The sequence below is a fragment of the Saimiri boliviensis genome, chromosome 10 (assembly GCF_048565385.1).
Source record: "Saimiri boliviensis isolate mSaiBol1 chromosome 10, mSaiBol1.pri, whole genome shotgun sequence".
In the NCBI taxonomy this organism is placed as follows: Eukaryota; Metazoa; Chordata; class Mammalia; order Primates; family Cebidae; genus Saimiri; species Saimiri boliviensis.
Genome location: NC_133458.1, coordinates 111,909,054 through 111,928,049, shown reverse-complemented (window position 1 = coordinate 111,928,049; position 18,996 = coordinate 111,909,054). Strand labels below are relative to the sequence as shown.

At 41.8% G+C, this 18,996-nt stretch overlaps 1 protein-coding gene across 5 annotated transcripts in view; it reads right to left on the bottom strand.

Moving 5' to 3' along the window:
- H2AZ2 (H2A.Z variant histone 2) overlaps positions 1-18,996 on the bottom strand; it is a 46,898-nt gene that overhangs the window by 21,995 nt on the left and 5,907 nt on the right. For 2 of the 5 annotated variants that reach the window (XM_039462049.2, XM_074379737.1), the window contains 3 exons: positions 16,576-16,689; positions 10,482-10,611; positions 1,651-9,165 (listed from right to left, as the gene is read on the bottom strand). In XM_039462049.2, coding sequence (XP_039317983.1) covers positions 9,104-9,165; positions 10,482-10,611; positions 16,576-16,689 — 306 coding nt within the window. In that variant the 3' untranslated portion in view covers positions 1,651-9,103. Of the gene's footprint in view, positions 1-1,650; positions 9,166-10,481; positions 10,612-16,575; positions 16,690-18,996 lie in introns of those variants that run through there. The other 3 variants (XM_039462050.2, XM_074379739.1, XM_074379738.1) reach the window with 3 other exon arrangements.

Below are 18,996 nucleotides of genomic sequence, written 5' to 3'. Positions count from 1 at the left end.
AGGTCAGGAGTTCGAGACCAGCCTGGCCAACATTGTGAAATCCCATCTCTACTAAAAATACACAAACTAGCCAGGCATGGTGGTTGGCACCTGTAGTCCCAGCTACTTGGGAGGCTGAGGCAGGAGAATCTCTTTAATGGAGGTTGTGGTGAGCCGAGATTGCATCACTGCACTCCAGCCTAGGCAACGGAGCGAGACTCTATCTCAAAAAAAGAAAAGGGGGCTGGTATTTATTTCCCAGATTTATTCAGGGGATTAAATGAGATAAATCCCCATAAGGCAGACTGGTAGATTTTCAAAGAAATATTTAATGACCTTCTCCTTTCATAGAAACAAACTTAAGCTTTGGAGCTAACCAGACCAGATTCTCAGCACTTTGTCATTTCAGATTATGTGACCCTGGGATGCTGAATCATCTTCGTCTGCCTGAATTTCCTCATCTGTAAAATGAAGTAGAATTGTCTTCTTGCTGTGGAGATGGAAAACTGAGAGGAGCCTGAGGCTCTCCAGCAGAGTGTGGCCTGCAAGTGACCAGGCTTGGTTAGGTTCACCCTCTCCAACACCTTCAGAGATGGGAAGACTCACTTTCTCAGTTTCTTTCTTTTTTAAAGACAGGATTGGCCGGGCGCGGTGGCTCAAGCCTGTAATCCCAGCACTTTGGGAGGCCGAGGCGGGTGGATCACAAGGTCAAGAGATCGAGACCATCCTGGTCAACATGGTGAAACCCCGTCTCTACTAACAATACAAAAAATTAGCTGGGCATGGTGGCATGTGCCTGTAATCCCAGCTACTCAGGAGGCTGAGGCAGGAGAATTGCCTGAACCCAGGAGGCGGAGGTTGCAGTGAGCCGAGATCGCGCCATTGCACTCCAGCCTGGGTAACAAGAGCGAAACTCCGTCTCAAAAAAAAAAAAAAAAAAAAGACAGGATTTCACTCTGTTGCCCAGGCTGGAGTGCAGTTGTGTGGTCATAGCTCACCGCAGCCTTGACCTCCCAGGTTCAAGCAATCCTACTCAGCCTCCCAAGTAGCTAGGACTACAGGTGTGTGCCACCATGCCCAGCCCTTTCTCACAGTTTCTAAAGCTGAAAACCATCATCCAGAAATATTTAGTCCATACCTCTTTTTACACAGAATATATTTAATTCTATCACATAAGCTAGGAACAACTTTAACCAACAGAAAATGTGATCACAAGCTACATATAATAGAAGATCAAATGAAGCACACATATCCATGAAAAAATCATGCCAATTAAATATACTCCATATTTCCATTAATATTAGTATGCTACTCTTTGAATTTTTTGTTGAAAAGCAATCAAAACATTTAAACTCAAAATTGACAAATCAACTAGCTTGCTTTTTGCCATTTGGAAGAAGACTACCATTATTCAAATTTATTATGTAATACACTCATCCAGGTAATGAAACAACTGTGAAAAAAAGTATGGGAACCACCATCAGCGATCAGCCCTAACCTCATCTGTGCATAAACTGGCTATTATACATGAATGCAGACATTTGAAGTTAGGAATATAACTCATATAACAAAAGATCCTAATTACAGAAAGAGTTTAAAAAGGGGTTTTATTTTCAAAAGTACATACTAAGTCCAGACTGAGCTATTGCAAAAGAACTAATCTTTGGAGTCTACTTTAACATGTTACACAGTATTCATGACTCTATAGACTATCAGCATCTGTGGATGCCAGGTCCTAAAGGTCCCAAAGAACAGGAAACACCCAGGAATAAAGGACTCCTCAAAAAGAGTATGTGGAAGCGAGTGGGCAGGCCTGTATCTTATCAGTGAAGTAAGGATTGGGTAGAGAGTTGTTTGTCTTAACTGGGCTTCCCTGAAGAATATGCAACTGGAGAGTTTATTTACAGAATTAGAAATATTTTTTAAAAATTTAAAAGCTTTTGTGTAATCATTAATCAGAGATGATATTCACAAATTCTGGTAAAAATTGAACTCTCCTATAACTCTATCAAGACAGTTGCAGGTGGGCAAGAAAAAAAAAAAGACTCTCCAACTGTCACCACATCAACAGGAAACGGCCATGCCACCAGGGAGGACTGTCTCAGCTACCAGTTAGGGAGCTGACCCCTTTGCTCTCTCGAGACCAGCTCCTGAAAGGAGGGCCTGTACAAATGTAGCTATGAAGCTCATGGGGCCCCTGTATCACCTGTAAAATACAGATCTTTGGCAGGTGAAAAGCTCACATTCTGATTTCACTACTTTTCATGTATCCATTTCAAAAGTCTATAACATACATAGTAATCTAGTTTTCTAGGTGCATCATTTGGATCTAGGGTGCTTACAGCTAGGAGACAAGGTGAACAGAGCTAATTGTCAGGCACTCTTATTTTAACATGGCGACATGCTTTTTTATTTTTTAATGTATTACCAGCAATTAGTATGTTTTTTGAAACTTTCATGAAACTATGCCCTGTGATGCTCTTCCAATTTGGGAATATGGATACATACAGCTGTGTCTGAGACATACGTTTTTCTGAAATGTCACAGGTCTACCTCTCAACACTCTAATAGATTCACACATTACTTATCACTACTGATTCTTAACGACCTTGGTACTTCCTGCAGTCTTCCCAAGCGACTGGCCTCGGAGTTTTCATGTTCTCCATTCCGAGTTTACCCTGTCCATGTTCTCACTGAACCTCTGGTAATAATGACTCTTAGAAATCTTGACTGACAAACAAAAGGGGCCGTGGCACTTTTAAGGTCTTGGAGCTCTTTGGGCACCAGGAACTGTGCTAAGTGTCTTACATGTGTTCTCATTCAGAGATCAGAGTGAGGTAGGTACTATCATCTCTACTTTAGGGATGAAGACAGAGGCTTAAAGCAGTGAAGTCACACAGCCAGGGACTGGCCAAAAAAGATCTGAACCCAGGTGGATCAGACTTCAAAACTATAATCACCCTTGAGAGTTACAAAGCCCAACTCTCCACTGCCCTCTACCTGTAACAAGTCAAACATCTCTATCCTCAGGGGCCTAAAGCCCACAAATTCTGCATGTCCTCCTCTATTGGTTTTCTATTGCTGCTATAACAAATTATCACAAATTTAGTGGCTTTAAACCAAGTTTCTGTAGGTGAAAAGTGTGGCAGAGCACAACAAGTTTCTATGCTCAGGGTCTTATCAGGCTAAAATCAAGGCACCAGGTCAGGCTAAGATTCCCATCTGTGCCTCAAGGTGCTCTTCCAAGTTCACTGGTTGTTGGCAGGATTCACTTCCTTCTCTTGATTTCCACATGGCCCCCCATCTTCAAGTCAGCAGTGGCACTTTGGGCCTTCCTTTGAATCTGACTCCTGTATCCTCTTCCATTTTTAAGGGTTCATGTAATTACATTGGGTTCCCTCAGGTAATCCAGGATGGTATCTCTATTTTAGAAATTTTAATTACATCTGCAAAGTCTATTTTGCCACATAATGTAACACATGCACAGGCATAACACTGGGCAGGGAAGGTGATGAGGACCAAAATTCTGCCTATCACCCCCTCCTGGAACCTCTCTTGTACATCTACAGCAAAATGCCCTCTCCCTTCAAAAGAGTTTTGCAATACTCTGTCCTCTGCCAAGTGTCCAAGCAGTTATAGCAGCTGGACTGGGCCCCACTCAAAATGTAAATTAACACCATGTATTTGCACCTTAAGAAATGCTAGTTGGCTGGGCCTGGTGGCTCATTGCTGTAATCCCAGCACTTTGGGAGGCTTAGCACTTTGGATCACCTGCAGGAGTTTCAGACCAGCCTGGCCAACATGGTAAAACCCCGTCTCTATTATAAAAAGACAAAATTTAGCCAGGCGTGGTGGCATGCACCTGTAATCCCAGCTACTCAGGAGGCTGAGGCAGGAGAATCGAACCTGGGAGGCAGAGGTTATAGTGAGCCAAGATCATGCCATTGCACTCCAGCCTGGGTGACAAGAATGAGACTCTGTCTCAAAAACAAACAAACAAACAAACAAAAAAGCTAGTTAACTGGTAGAAAATTGTGGAAAAGTCTATTTTTATTCAGGATAGGAATGGAATGGTCTTCAACTGTTATACATTTCAGGTTACCCCACTCAGGACTCCCTATGAAAAAGAATCGAGAAGCAGACACTAAATATAACCCTTCCACTCCCAGGTTCGCATCCTTTCCACTACATGGAGATACCCAGACATTACTAAGTCCTCACTGAGGATGGTAGTGTGGACCAATACTGTAGCAACATGGTTTATCCAAAGGGCCAAAAATAAATAGAACATTTTACACATTCAGAAATTACTCATATGCACGGAAGAGTGCTCTGAAATTACTTTAAATCAAAGCTGCTCTGAAGCAGATCAAGAATCTTGCTAAAATTGAATTCACGTATCTGAGAAGTAAATGTCCTTGTTCAGCACATTTGAGAAGTTCCTTGATTCAGCTCAGCACATATCCCAGTAGAATCTTGTTTCACTAGATTACCAAAACCTTTCAGTCACCTAATACAATGACATCCTCTAAGAACCCTCTTCTCTCACAAGAAATAACAGGGCAAATTGAGAATAAAAACAGCAGGCAATTATGAGCTATGTGATAAACAGAAGTAAAATGTTAATTGTAGATCTAGGTGGTGAGTGTAATAACTCCTTAACTTTTTTGCATGTTTGAAAATTTTCATAATAAAATGTCAGAAGCATCACTATTAATTCAACCATAGGCACCAAAGTGAGTCACATTTCTCATTCAGTATTTCATGAAGAGTCAGATACTCTCCAGGCCATTTGTTACAACTCCCTATATAAATATAAACACCATTCTTCATTCTCAAGATCTTACTTGTGTTGTTTGCCCACTGGACTCTTCCCAAATGAAAACTAGGTCTAGTTCAAGTTCTAACACCTTCTATCAAAAACAAAAAACCAAACCCTTCTCTCTGTTTAAGTGCCATTGCACTTCTCTGTGTTGTATTATCTAAAATAAGATCTGAAATTATTTAGAAAAAAATTTTAGGTGCTACACTAGTTAGACTGGTTGTTTTTAATTATAAGAAATACTTTTTAGGCTGGGCATGGTGGCTCATGCCTGTAATCCCAGCACTTTGGGAGGCTGAGGTGGGTGGATAACTTGAGGTCAGGAGTTTGAGACCAGCCTGGCCAACATGGTGAAACCCCACTGCTACAAACCAACCAACAAACAAAAAACCCCAGAAAAATTAGCTGGGCAAGCTGGGTGTGGTGAGTCATACCTGTAAACCCTCACTCTGGAAGGCTGAGGTGGGTGGATCACCTGACGTCAGGAGTTCGAGATCAGCCTGGCTAACATGGTGACATCCGATCTCTAATAAAAATATTAAAAAATCAGCCAGGTGTGGTGGTGCATACCTGTAGTCCCAGGTATTCGGGAGGCTGAGGCAGGGGAATCACTTGAACCCGGGAGGCGGAGGTTGCGGTGAGCTGAGATTGCACCACTGCACTCCAGCCTGGTGACAGAGTAAGACTGTCTCCAAAAAAAAAAAATTAGTTGGGCATGGTGGCACATGTCTGTAGTCCCAGCTGCCTGGGAGGCTGAGGCAGGAGAGGAGGAAGTTGCAGTAAGCCATAGCACTCCAGCCTGGGCAACAGAGTAAGATCCTGTTTCAAAAACAAAAACAAAAAAATATTAGCCAGGCATGGTGGCAGGTGCCTGCAATCCCAGCTACTCAGGAGGCTGAGGCAGAAGAATCCTTTGAACCTGGGAGGTGGAGGCTGCAGTGAGCTGAAATTGTGCCCTGCGTGCCAGCCTAGGCAACAGAGGAAGACTCTGGGAAAAAAAACAAAACTTTAAAATAAAAGCTGTCTTTTAGACATGTATTAAGGTATGATACATTAAGGGATATGATAGCCAGAACATGCTTTAAAATAACTCATGGGGTTCGGTAGAAATGAAGCAAGGCTGATCATAACTGCAAGAGCGGGGCCCAGAGTACATGGCCTAGTTGTTCTACTGTGTTGTTAGAAAACAAAACAAAAATACAACCCTGGGAAGAAATTATGTAGTCAAGTTAACTATACTACCAAGATGAATTAAACGTTTGAAGCAATAATGTATAAAACTCTAGTAAAAATTGCCCTGAAACAAGTGATTCAGCCAAAGGAAGTTCTATTTTGTGTACCCCCAACTTAAAAAAAAAAAAAATCAGCTTTCTATTGCTTTTGCTGTAGGCCTGACTCTCAATACAGAAATTTCAAAATGGGCGCCTATTCAATTGGAATTTGAAATTTCTATTTTGTCCTGCCTTGTGAATTAATGAGCAAAAGTTCTTTATAGGATTCTCGCTAATAGATGCAGAAGGAATTACAAGATATCACCAGCTGGCAACACCTAATGGTATCCGAGATCTGGGCAAATATCATTAATAGTGGCTTAATTCATCAGGGGAAAAGCTGATAGAAAAAAATTTTTTTTTTTTTTTGAAACGGAGTTTCGCTCTTGTTACCCAGGCTGGAGTGCAATGGCGCGATCTCGGCTCACCGCAACCTCCGCCTCCTGGGTTCAAGCAATTCTCCTGCCTCAGCCTCCTGAGTAGCTGGGATTACAGGCACGCGCCACCATGCCCAGCTAATTTTTTGTATTTTTAGTAGAGACGGGGTTTCACCATGTTGACCAGGATGGCCTTGATCTCTTGACCACGTGATCCACCCACCTCAGCCTCCCAAAGTGCTGGGATTACAGGCTTGAGCCACCGCGCCCAGCCTTGCTGATAGAAAATTTTTATAATAAATGGAGTGGGCCGGCTGCATCCAAACCCACTATCAATCTTAATGTTACATGATGAGAGAAGTTATGTGCTGTGATGTGATACAATGGGGAGCAGATATCACCTATGAATTATTTTTGTGAAAAAGCAAAACAGACCAACAAAAGCTCTCTTGACCAGCTAGTTTATAGAACATATACGGGATAGAAAAGGTTTGTAAATGATCCCAATAGGATGCATTCAGTAAAATCCAGAGGGACAATTCTATAGGACAACTTGTTTCTTCAAATATTAAATTGCAAGAAAAAGAAAGTTAAAACTATAGATTATAATAAAATACAAGATCTAGATCTTGTCTGGATCTTGATTCAAACAAACCAACTATTAAAAAAAACTTACAAGACAATCAGAAGTATGAATATTGACTGGTAACTTGGCATCGAAAAAAAGTTCTAGCAGACTTACATAATGCTATTGTGGTTATACTCTAAAAAGTACCCTATCTTTAGAGTTATATTTGTATATGTCTCTGATCACATAGACATGAAAATACTATGCCTATAATAGGCCTTAAACTGATCCCTGTGGGTTGGAGCAGGGGAGAGGTGGAGATGCAGGTAAACAACTGACTACAGGACAGCTGCTGAAGTTGGAGGATGGGTACACAGGGCTTCATCCTGCTATTCTTTTTGTGTATTTGTGGAAATTTCCATAATAAAATGTTTTTTAAAATGAGTTTGGACAGCATTATAAAACATTATAAAATTTCCTGCTTTAATGAAGACTTGCAAGCAGAAAAATATAATTTTCTAAGGGCCAATTAACTAGTACATTAAGTAACAGTACTTAGGGCAGGGAATAGTGGCTCACATCTGGAATCTCAGTACTTTGGGAGGCCAAGGTGGCAGGGTGGCTTGAGCCAGGAGTTCTATACCAACCTGGGCAACATAGGGAGACCCGATTCTACATAAATTTAAAAAATTAGCCAGGTATCATGGTGTGTGCCTGTGGTCCCAGCTACTTGCAGGGCTGAGGTGAGAGGATTGCTTGGGTCTGAGAGGTGGAGGGTACAGTCAGCCAGGATCACGCCACTGCACTCAAGCCTGGGCAACAGAGCAAGACCCTGTCTCAAAACAAAAACAGTTTCTTAGAAACTGACAAAGAAAAATAATATTTAAAAGACTGTACAAATTGCTGAATGTTATCGTCACTAAAGACCACTAAAAGTTGGAATTTTATTTTTTTTTGAGACAGTCTCACTGTCGCCCAGGCTGGAGTGCAATGACATGATCTTGGCTTACTGCAACCCCCACCTCCTGGGTTCAAGTGATTCTTGTGCACCCCAAGTACCTGGGACTACATGTAGTAGTAGTAGTGTACCACCACGCCTGGCTAATTTTTGTATTTTTAGAAGAGACAAGGTTTTACCATGTTAGTCAGGCTGGTCTCCAACTCCTGACCTCAAGTGATCCACCCACCTTAGTCTCCCAAAGTGCTGGGATTATACAGGCATAAGCCACCGCGCTCAGCCAAAAACTGGGATTTTAAACCAAAAGGAGAAACCTTTGATAAACTGAACATCAACTCCAGGTAAAATTGTAGGTTCTGGAGTCAGCCAGATCCAGGTTTGAATCCTAGCCCTGTTATTTTTAATTTACTAGCTGAATGTTTTTTGGCATGTCATATAATTTCTGTGAGCCTTAGGCTTCACATCTTTAATGTCGGGGGGAATAAAATTTATTGGTCAGTAGAGCACTCAGCAAAGGGCCTGGACCATGGTGAGTGCTTGGTATAGAATTCAAATAATTCCACTACCATTTCGGTCATGAATGTACACTTTTCCATCTCTAACATCTCTCAAATTGGGATGTCTCATAATTGATGGCATATCATGACTTAATCTGCAAGTTTTTTACTTAGTGGTTTGTAAAAAATGGTGCTACAGATCAATAGCATCTAAGAGTCAATATACCGTGGTATCAATCATTGGAAAGCTATATTCCCCATTTCTGTTCTCAGATTACTCGAATAACCAATCTGATATTTAAAATATTTTAAAGTCTGAGCAAAATATTTCCAATACATCATGAACAGAACAGTTTTGAGACAAATTAATTTTGTAAAAAATGGTTTATCAATTCCATTTTTGTATAAAACATCGGAGAAACCTAGCCAATCAACACACACACTGTCACCACATGAAAAGGTACTTTTATCAAACTTCGAGTCTAAGAACATACAAATGTTTCCTTTATCATGTCTACAGTAATTGTCTATGCTTTTCCATTTAACTGTTGTTAAAAATTCCACATATTATTTCTTCTGTCCCAGTTACAGTACAATGACGGGGAGGAAGAGGGTTGGTTAAAACAACCCTCTAAGCAGTTTTCTGCTGTCCCTTCTTTCCAATCAGAGATTTGTGGATGTGAGGGATCACACCTAGAATGAAATTTTAAAAAGTTATATTAAAAATTTTTAGTTTCTGCCTCAAGTAAAAAAGTGTAATTATACAAAAAATGAAATGTACTTAAGCCCCTTTTCATATTCTGATACTGTTAAACTATACAAATGGCCACCCCCCAGGGGTCTGTGAACCCTTTAAAACTGTATGTAAAATTATGTGAATTTCTGTGCATTTTTCGAGAAGAATAATTACAGCATTTTTTTTTTTTTTGAGACGGAGTTTCGCTCTTGCTACCCAGGCTGGAGTGCAATGGCGCAATCTCGGCTCACCGCAACCTCCGCCTCCTGGGTTCAGGCAATTCTCCTGCCTCAGCCTCCTGAGTAGCTGGGATTACAGGCACGCGCCACCATGCCCAGCTAATTTTTTGTATTTTTTTTTTTTTTTTTAGTAGAGACGGGGTTTCACAATGCTGATCAGGATAGTCTCGATCTCTTGACCTCGTGATCCACCCGCCTCAGCCTCCCAAAGTGCTGGGATTACAGGCATGAGCCACCACGCCCGGCTTAATTACAGCACTTCTTTTGGTTTTTTTTTTTGTTTTTGTTTTTGGTTTTTTTTTTTAGACAAAGTCTTGCTCTGTTGCCCTTGCTGGGGTGCAGTGGTGCAATCTCGGCTCACTACAACCTCTGTCTCCTGGGTTCAAATGATTCTCGTGCCTCAGCCTCCTGAGTAGCTGAGATTACAGGCGTGTGCCACCATGCCTGGCTAATTTTTGTATTTTTAGTACAGACGGTGTTTCACCACATTGGCCAGGCTGGTCTTAAACTCCTTACCTCAAGTGATACGCCCTCCTCTCAGCCTCTCAAAGTGCTGAGATTACAGGTGTGAGCCACCATACCCAGCTGTAACCACAGCTTTCATGAGGTTCTTTGAAGTTTATCCAAAGAAGATTAAAAACCACCAACTTACCTCTCACTTTCACTGATCTTGACCCACTTTTCAAGTGTATTTATTTCAACCCTTTCCAGTGTATGTTACACAATTTCTCCAAGTCATGTTTCAAACACAGTTAAAAAGGTATGGGAAATATGTTAAATATCAGGTTTTAAGTATCATATGAAATTCAGACAAAGAACTGGCTAAAATAAAAATAGCATTACATATGGCTATAAGGAGAAATATTTATTCAGATCATTATGAAAGAAGCCTAGAATTGTTACAGATTTAACACTTAGGAAATTAAAGTTTATATGCTTTCTAGTTAACTAATCAAATATGTTGTGCCATTGATCTGAAGGATATATTAGTCAGAAAGACCAATAAGAATTAAGGCTTAAGTAGTAATACATACCACCCCCAGCTATGGTAGCCTTGATAAGAGAATCCAACTCTTCATCACCACGGATTGCAAGCTGCAAGTGACGCGGAGTGATACGCTTTACTTTGAGATCCTTAGAAGCATTACCTGCCAGCTCCAGTACCTACAAAGCATCCATGATTAGCACATCAAATGAAGAACCAAGTATCCTAAATGAAGGATCACTTAGCATTTGTACATAGAAAACAAACACACAATACATAAACCGTTAATATATTTTTCTTTCTTGTATTTCTACAATGCTTTTATAAAACTCTTTAATTCATTTAACCTCTTTTTATTCATTCTCTGTAACAGAGACAGAAACTTGAGCAAAAACCTACTTCTATGTAGAAGTAGACAAGAAATATATATATAGAAATAAGAATAAGGACAAGAGATATTATCCCCTAGACAAGCTGCTAGATGTGAACATTTAGAAAAGTCTTTTTTTTTTTCCTGAGACAAGGTCTCACTCCATTGCCTAGGCTGGAGTGCAGTGGTGTGATCTTGGCTTACTGCAGCCTTGATCTCCCAGGTTCAGGGTTATTCTCCTGCCTCAGCCTCCTGAGTTACTGGGACCACAAGTGCACCTGGTTAATTAAAAAAATTTTTTTTAGACACGAGGTTTCCCCATGTTGCCCACACTGGCCTCAGACTCCTGGGCTGAAACGATCTGCCCACCTGGGCCTTCCAAAGTGCTGGGATTACAAGTGTAAGCCACCACGCCCAGCCAAAGTCACATATTTTAATATATACTTGTAGTCTATTTTTGTACAACCCTTAATAGCCGAAATGTATTTCTTAATACTTTAAGAAGTTATAAAATATAGTTTTAAAATTAAAAAAAAATAATAAAAGAGATAGGATCTCACTATACTGCCAGGGTTGGTGTCAAACCCCTGGCCTCAAGTGATACTCCTGCTTCAGCCTCTTAAAGTGCTGGGGTTACAGGTGTGGACCATCACACTCAGCATAAAATGTAATCTGAAATAATTTCTTGGTTTTGTTTTGTTTTGTTTTGAGGCAGACTCTTGCTGTGTGGCCCAGGCTGGAGTGTAGTACTGCGATCTCAGCTCACTGTAACTTCCATCTCCTGGGTTCAAGGGATTCTCCGGCTTCAGCCTCCCAAGTAGCTGGAACCACAGGTGCATGGTAATAGCCAGGCTGGTCTTGAACTCTTCAGCTCAAGTGATCTGCCCACTTGGGGCTCCCAAAGTGCTGGGATTACCGGAACGAGCCACTGAGCCCAGCCTAAAATGTAATTTAAAATAACTTCTGCTGAGCCCAGTGGCTCACACCTGTAATCCCAGCCCTTTGAGGGGCCGAAAGTTTGACACCAGCCTGGGTAACACAGGAAAACCAAGTCTCTTAAAAAAGGAAAAAAAAAATGCATCGGGGTACATGCCTATAGTCTCTAGCTATTTGAGGGGCCGAGGTGGGAGGATTACTTGAACCCAGGAGGTGGAGGTTGCAGTGAGCTGTGTTTGTGCTACTGTACTCCAGCCTGGGCAACAGAGCAAGACTGTCTCAAAACAAAAACAAAACAAACACACACCTACAATTTTTACTATTTACAAGTTAGAAGCAGCCTTTTAATCTATAGTGGGGATTTTCAACTACAGAAATTTCAAAGTCCTGGATGGCTATTAAAACTCTGATGAAAGTAATGCAAAAATAACTCCAGAGTTTTTTTGTTTTCTTTAATTTTTGTATTTTGGATTGACAGGGTCTTGCTCTGCTACCCAGGCTGGAGTGCAGTGGTAAGATCATATCTCACTGCTGCAGCCTCTGACCTCCTGGGCTTAAGCAATCCTCCTGCCTCAGCCTCCCAAGTAGCCTCCTCATTTTAAATAAAGCAGCGATAAACCTGGGTATACGTCAGAATCAACTGCTGAACTTTAAAACCACCAGTACCCTACCCCCTTCTCTCCTAGATCTCTGACTGTCTGGGATAAGGCTCTGCAGCAGCATTTTTAAAAAAGCTCTCCCCAAGGGATTTTAGTGCAAAACAAAGGTTGAAAAGTGATTACTCATGACCTAAAGGGTCCTGGCTTAGATTTCAGTATTTTACCTCTACTAAAGATTGAAAGACCAAATTTAAGTATCTGAAAAAATATGATCGTTGGGCGCAGTGGCTCATGCCTGCAGTCCCAGCACTTTGGGAGGCTGAGGACGGTGGATCACCTGAGGTCAAGAGTTTGAGACCAGCCTGGCCAATATGATGAAACCCTCTCTCTACTAAAAATACAAAAATCAGCCAGGTGTGGTGGCACATACCTGTAATCCCAGCTACTCGGCTGAGATTGCACCACTGCACTCCAGCCCGGGTGACAGAGCAAGACTCCATCTCAAAATAAACAAAAAGTTGACTGCAAACACACACACATTCACTGTCTAGTCTTAACCTAATTAAAATTTTTTTTTTAATATATGGTCTCACTGTCATGCAGGCTGGAGTACAGTGGTGCAATCATGGCTCACTGTAGCCTCAAGCTACTGGCTCAGGTGATCCTCCCACCTCAGCCTCCCGAGTAGCTGGGACTACAGATGCATACTATCACATCTGGTTAATTTTTTTGTAGAGATGGGGTTTTGCCATGCTGTCCAGGCTGGTCTGGAACTCCTAACTCAAACAATCTGCCTGCCTGCCTGCCCCCATAGTGCTGGGATTACAGGCATGAGCCACTGCATTAACTTTAAAAAAAAAATTTTTTTTTTTTTTTTTTTTTTTTTTTGAGACGGAGTTTTGCTCTTGTTACCCAGGCTGGAGTGCAATGGCGCGATCTCGGCTCACCGCAACCTCCGCCTCCTGGGTTCAGGCAATTCTCCTGCCTCAGCCTCCTGAGTAGCTGGGATTACAGGCACGCGCCACCATGCCCAGCTAATTTTTTGCATGTTTAGTAGAGACGGGGTTTCACCATGTTGACCAGGATGGTCTCGATCTCTTGACCTCGTAATCCACCCGCCTCGGCCTCCCAAAGTGCTGGGATTACAGGCTTGAGCCACCGCGCCCGGCAAATTTTTTTTTTTTAAATTGATACGGGGTTTCACCATCTTGGCTAGGTTGGTCTTGAACTCCTGACCTTGTGATCCACTCGCCTCAGCCTCCCAAAGTGCTGGGATTACAGGCTTGAGCCACTGTGCCTGGCCAACTTTAAACATTTTAACCAAAGTTCCCAAAGATTTAAAAAAAGGGGGGGAGGGAACTTAGATGGGGCTTGAACATTGTGAACCCGAATGCTAAATGTAAGCCACTACACCCAGCCAAAGTCATATATTTTAATATATCCATGTAGTCTATTTCTGTACAACCCTTAATAGCTGAAATTTATTTCTTAATGCTTTTACAAAAGTTTTAAAATGTATTTAAATTTTTAAAAAAAATGTTTCAAAAATAAAAAGAGGCCAGGCACAGTGGCTCATACCTATAATCCCAGCACTTTGGGAGGCAGAGGTGGGCAGATCAGGATAAGGTCAGGAGTTCGAGACCAGCCTGGCCAACATGGTGAAACCCCATCTCTATGAAAGATACAAAAATTAGCAGGGCATGGTGGTGGTGCACCCCTGTAATCCCAGTTATTTGGGAGGCTGAGACAGGAGAACCGCTTGAAACCAGGAGGCAGAGGTTGTAATGAGCTGAGATTGCGCCACTGCACCCCAGCCTGGGAGACAGAGCAAGACTCTGTCTTGGAAAAAAAAAAAAGAAAATAATAAAAATTAGCCAGATGTGGTGGTGCACACAGATAGCCCCAGCTACTCTTGAAGCTGAGGTGGGAGATTCCTGGAACCTAGAAGGTGGAGACTGCAATGGGCTCAGATCATGTCACTGCATTCCAGCCTGGGAGACAGAGACCTTGTCTCAAAATCAAAAAAAAAACAAAAAAAACACCCCAAAAAATCAAAACACCCCTTGACCATGACACAGCAAAGTTGAAACTATCATAATTCAATGTTAAATCCCCAATGGGACACAGATGACTTGGTCAGATTCATGAAATAAATGACAGCAATGATAACTGACATACAGATTAAAGCTAAATTCCCCAGCCTAGCTCCCAATCACATCTTCCCCAAGTTAAGACCCCTCTATTTCTACCAGAATCATGAATGTGTCTACCACTTAAACTACTTGTTAACTCAGATTACTTCCCCGGCCTGGAATGTAGCTGAAGTAAGTTTCATGACTTCCCAGTGTGTGTGTGTGTGTGTGTGTGGATTTTTTTTTTTTTTTTTTTTTTTTTAAGGAAGAGTAAGGATGGAGAAAGTGGTGGTCTATGACTCAAGAATTAAGAACTCGGGGCCGGGCGCGGTGGCTCAAGCCTGTAATCCCAGCACTTTGGGAGGCTGAGGCGGGTGGATCACGAGGTCAAGAGATCAAGACCATCCTGGTCAACATGGTGAAACCCCGTCTCTACTAAAAATACAAAAAATTAGCTGGGCATGGTGGTGCATGCCTGTAATCCCAGCTACTCAGGAGGCTGAGGCAGGAGAATTGCCTGAACCCAGGAGGTGGAGGTCGCGGTGAAAAAAAAAAAAAGAATTAAGAACTCTTGCCTAATTAACTTATCTTCCTCAAATTTCAAACGGAGTAAGATAGAGCAATTTTGTATGTATAACCCTGCAAAGAACCAGGAGGACAGATGAAGTCTTTCACTTCTAATGTCTTATTTGTGATTTTTATGCATCATCATACTGGCAAAACTTTACCTAACCCCAAATCTTCATAAATTAAAACACTATGCTATAACTTCATAAATACTACCTACTGATTATATACATACTTCAGAGTTCACTGGGGTATGGTAGCTTATGTAATCACACAAGGTAGCTGTAATCACAGCACCTTGGAAGGACCACTTGAGGCCAGGAGTTAGAGACCAGCCTGGGCAACATAGGGAGACCCAGTCTCCACACACAAAAAATAAAAACTAAAAAATAAGCACTGGGCACGACGGCTCACACCTGTAATCCCAGCACCTTGGGAGGTGGATCACCTGAGGTCAAGAGTTCCAGACCAACCTGGCCAACATGGTAAAACCCCGTCTCCACTAAAAATACAAAAATTAGCCGGGCAGTAGCCTGTAATCTCAGCTACTCGGGAGGCTGAGGCAGGAGAATTGCTTGAATCCAAGAGGTGGAGGCTGCAGTGAGCCAAGACTGCGCCACTGCACTCCAGCCTGTATGACAGAGCAAGACTCTGTCTCAAAAAAAAAAAAAAAATTTTTAGCCAGGTGTGGTGGGTAGTTGCAGGTTACTAGGAAGGTTAAGGCAGGAGGATCCCTTGAACCCAGGAGGTTTGAGGTTACAGTGAGCTATGATCATGCCACTGTACTCCAGCCTGGGTGACAGAGTGAGACCAAATGTCAAAATAAATAAATAAAAATAAAAGAGATTGCTGGCCCTTGCTTAACGTTCAAAAAATTTTATTTTGAGACAGGGTCTTGCTCTGTCACTCAGCCTGGTCTGAAACTCCAGAACCCAAGTGTGCAATCTACCCACGTCAGCCTCCCAAAGTGCTGGCATTACAGGTGTGAATCACCACACCCAGCCCCTTGCTTAGCTTTAAAAACAAGTACACCAAAGTTCTTTTACATTGGCATTGGGTAATAGCTGACAAGATTCATCTCAGACTGCTATTGAAAAAAAAACCAACGAGGCTGGGCATGGTGGCTCAAGCCCATAATCCTCTCGGCACTGGGAGGCCAAGGCAGGTGGATCACCTGAGGTCAGGAGTTTGAGACCAGTCTGGCCAACATGGTGAAATGCCATCTCTAATATAATTACAAAAATTAGCTGGGCATGGTGGTATACACCTGTATTTCCAGCTACTTAGCCTCAGGAAGCTAAGGCAGGAGAATCACTGAGGTGGGAGAACTGCTTGAACCGGGGAGGCAGAGGTTGCAGTGAGCTGAGACTGGCCTGTACTCTGGCCTGGGCAACAAGAGTGAAGCTCCATCTCAAAATAAACAAACAAAACAAACCCCAATGAGCGTATATGTCTTTTCTCAAATATATTCCATAGGTTTCTGTCACTTAGGCTAGTGAATCTTCTGAACTGCCATATACAAGACATTACTATACAAACCTCAGCGGTGAGGTACTCCAGAATCGCAGCACTGTACACGGCAGCAGTGGCACCCACCCTTCCATGGCTTGTGGTGCGAGTCTTCAAGTGTCTGTGGATGCGGCCCACAGGAAACTAAAAGAGAGATGTCTTAGTGGGAAGCGCTGCAGAGTCTTAACATTGCACTGAGTGTAATCAAAGGCTGAACAATATGAGTAAGCATGAAATAATAAAAAACTTGATCACAGATATCAGAAGCCAAACCTAAAAAGCAATTAACAGTTCCCAGGGCCTGTGTCTATGTTCTGGTAATCAGTCCCAAATCTTTAACCTCTGCATAATATGGAGACTATCACTCTAAAATAAAGAAAAACCATGCTGTGCTGTCATCAACTGTACGTTCAACATGACCCATTGATCAAATTCCTATCTAGTTAATTTCTTCACATAATAGCCACATGCAACTTTGAACCTCTACTACCTTCCTCAGATCTTAACTGTTCTTTCTTCAGTTTGAAGAGGTGATCTGATAGTTAAGAAAAATCAATACTATTCTCATTGTGATTCTTTCTACTTTCTGAAAAAGAGGGTACTTTCTCATTTCAAAGTATCCTAATCCCATTTGTACCCTTTCTGCTTTTTTAAAAATAACTTATTTTTCTTTTTCCACTAGAGAACAAAGTGCCCTTTCTTCATTATTATCATTATTATTATTTTATTGAGACAGAGTCTCACTCTGTCGACCCAGGCTGGAGTGCAGTGGCGTGATCTTGCGTCACTGCAACCTCTGCCTCCTGGGTTCAAGCGATTCTCCTGCCTTAGCCTCCTGAGTAGGTGGGATTACGAGTGCGCACCATGTCACCCAGCTGTTTTGTATTTTTGGTAGAGACGGTGTTTCTCCATGTTGGCCAGGCTAGCCTTGAACTCCTAACCTCAAGTGATTCACTGCTGTAGGTGAGGCAGTAACTGTCTGTGCCCTTTCTTACAGGCCTCCCTCATCCCTTCACTGCTCCATTATTTCAACAGCTACAATTACGTCCTTTTCACTGGTTTCTTTCCTTCTACAGACTTTACTGAAAACTTCATAATCTATGAAAACTGCTTACAGTTACAGTCTAGATATCTTCTTTCCAAAGACAGAATTTTAAAAACAAATCCTGAAACCCTTACTTTCTTGTCACCCATTTCTCCAACCCAAACCTGGCTTCTGTTAAACACTTCCCTGAGGGTCAGTAGTGACATTTTACTTCCTTAAGACAACAAGCAATTTTTTTTTTTGGATTTATATTTTGTCTTTAAGTGACCAAAAGCTTCTTAAGAGCAACATTTATGTCTTCTTTTCCTTTGCATCCTTAGTAACCAGTATCAAGTTGTCCGGCACACAATAGGACCTCAAAAACATTTCTTCTTAGAATTCAGAGTTCTCATACCAACTCTGACTACTCCTCAGCCTTTTCTTTCTCAAAGTTTTTGAGGGGTCCACCAATGTCCTTGTGCTCCTTTCTCATACTCTTAGGTTGGGAAACTCATCTGTAACATAAACCATCAATTTTACATAAATGATTTCAAATTCCTAATTCTATCACTTCTCTTAGAAAGCTGAACTCGCCGGGCACAGTGGCTCACACCTGTAATCCCAAAACTCTGGGAGGCCAAAGCAGGCAGATCACGAGGTCAGGGGATTAAGATCATCCTGGCCAACATTGTGAAATCCTGTCTCTACTAAAATACAAAAAATTAGCTGGGTGTGGTGGCATGTGTCTGTAGTCCCAGCTACTTGGGAGGCTGAGGCAGGGAATTGCTTGAACCCAGGACGTGAAGGCTGCAGTGAGCTGAGATCGCGCCACTGCACTCCAGCCTGGTGACTGAGACTCTGCCTTTAAAAAAAAAAAAAGAAGAAGAAGAAGAAGAAAAAAAAGAAAGCTGAACTCATGTTTCCAACCTCTGGACATTTTCATATAGATGTTTTAGTAAACTTCAAAATGACTCCATTTAAATTTACCTCATAACTTGACCCTACTACAAACTTCTCTGTTCTTTAGGTTCTAAGCCTTGGAGAAACCTTTGACTTCCTCTCAACTTTATACCTCTTCATGTATTTTCTGCACACACATGCTTTCTACTCCTTCCCATTCAAGTATATTACTTTATTCCTAAGCCACTGCAATAATCTTGCTTGGTTTTCCATTTTCTACTTCAAATTAAGCAGGCCTCAAAATAAATTCTACTTGGGAATATGTATGGTGATCTAAAATACATAATGTGCCCATCAACATAAGTTCCCATCCCCCTTCTTTAAGTATCATTTGGATCATGTTGCACTCTTGCTCAAACTCTCAATGGCTTACCACTGCCAAGAGGTTAACAGTTTACAGTTTGGCCTTCCAAGTTTCCTGATTAAAAGTGTTTCTCAACCAGGTGCGGTGGCTCACGTCTGTAATC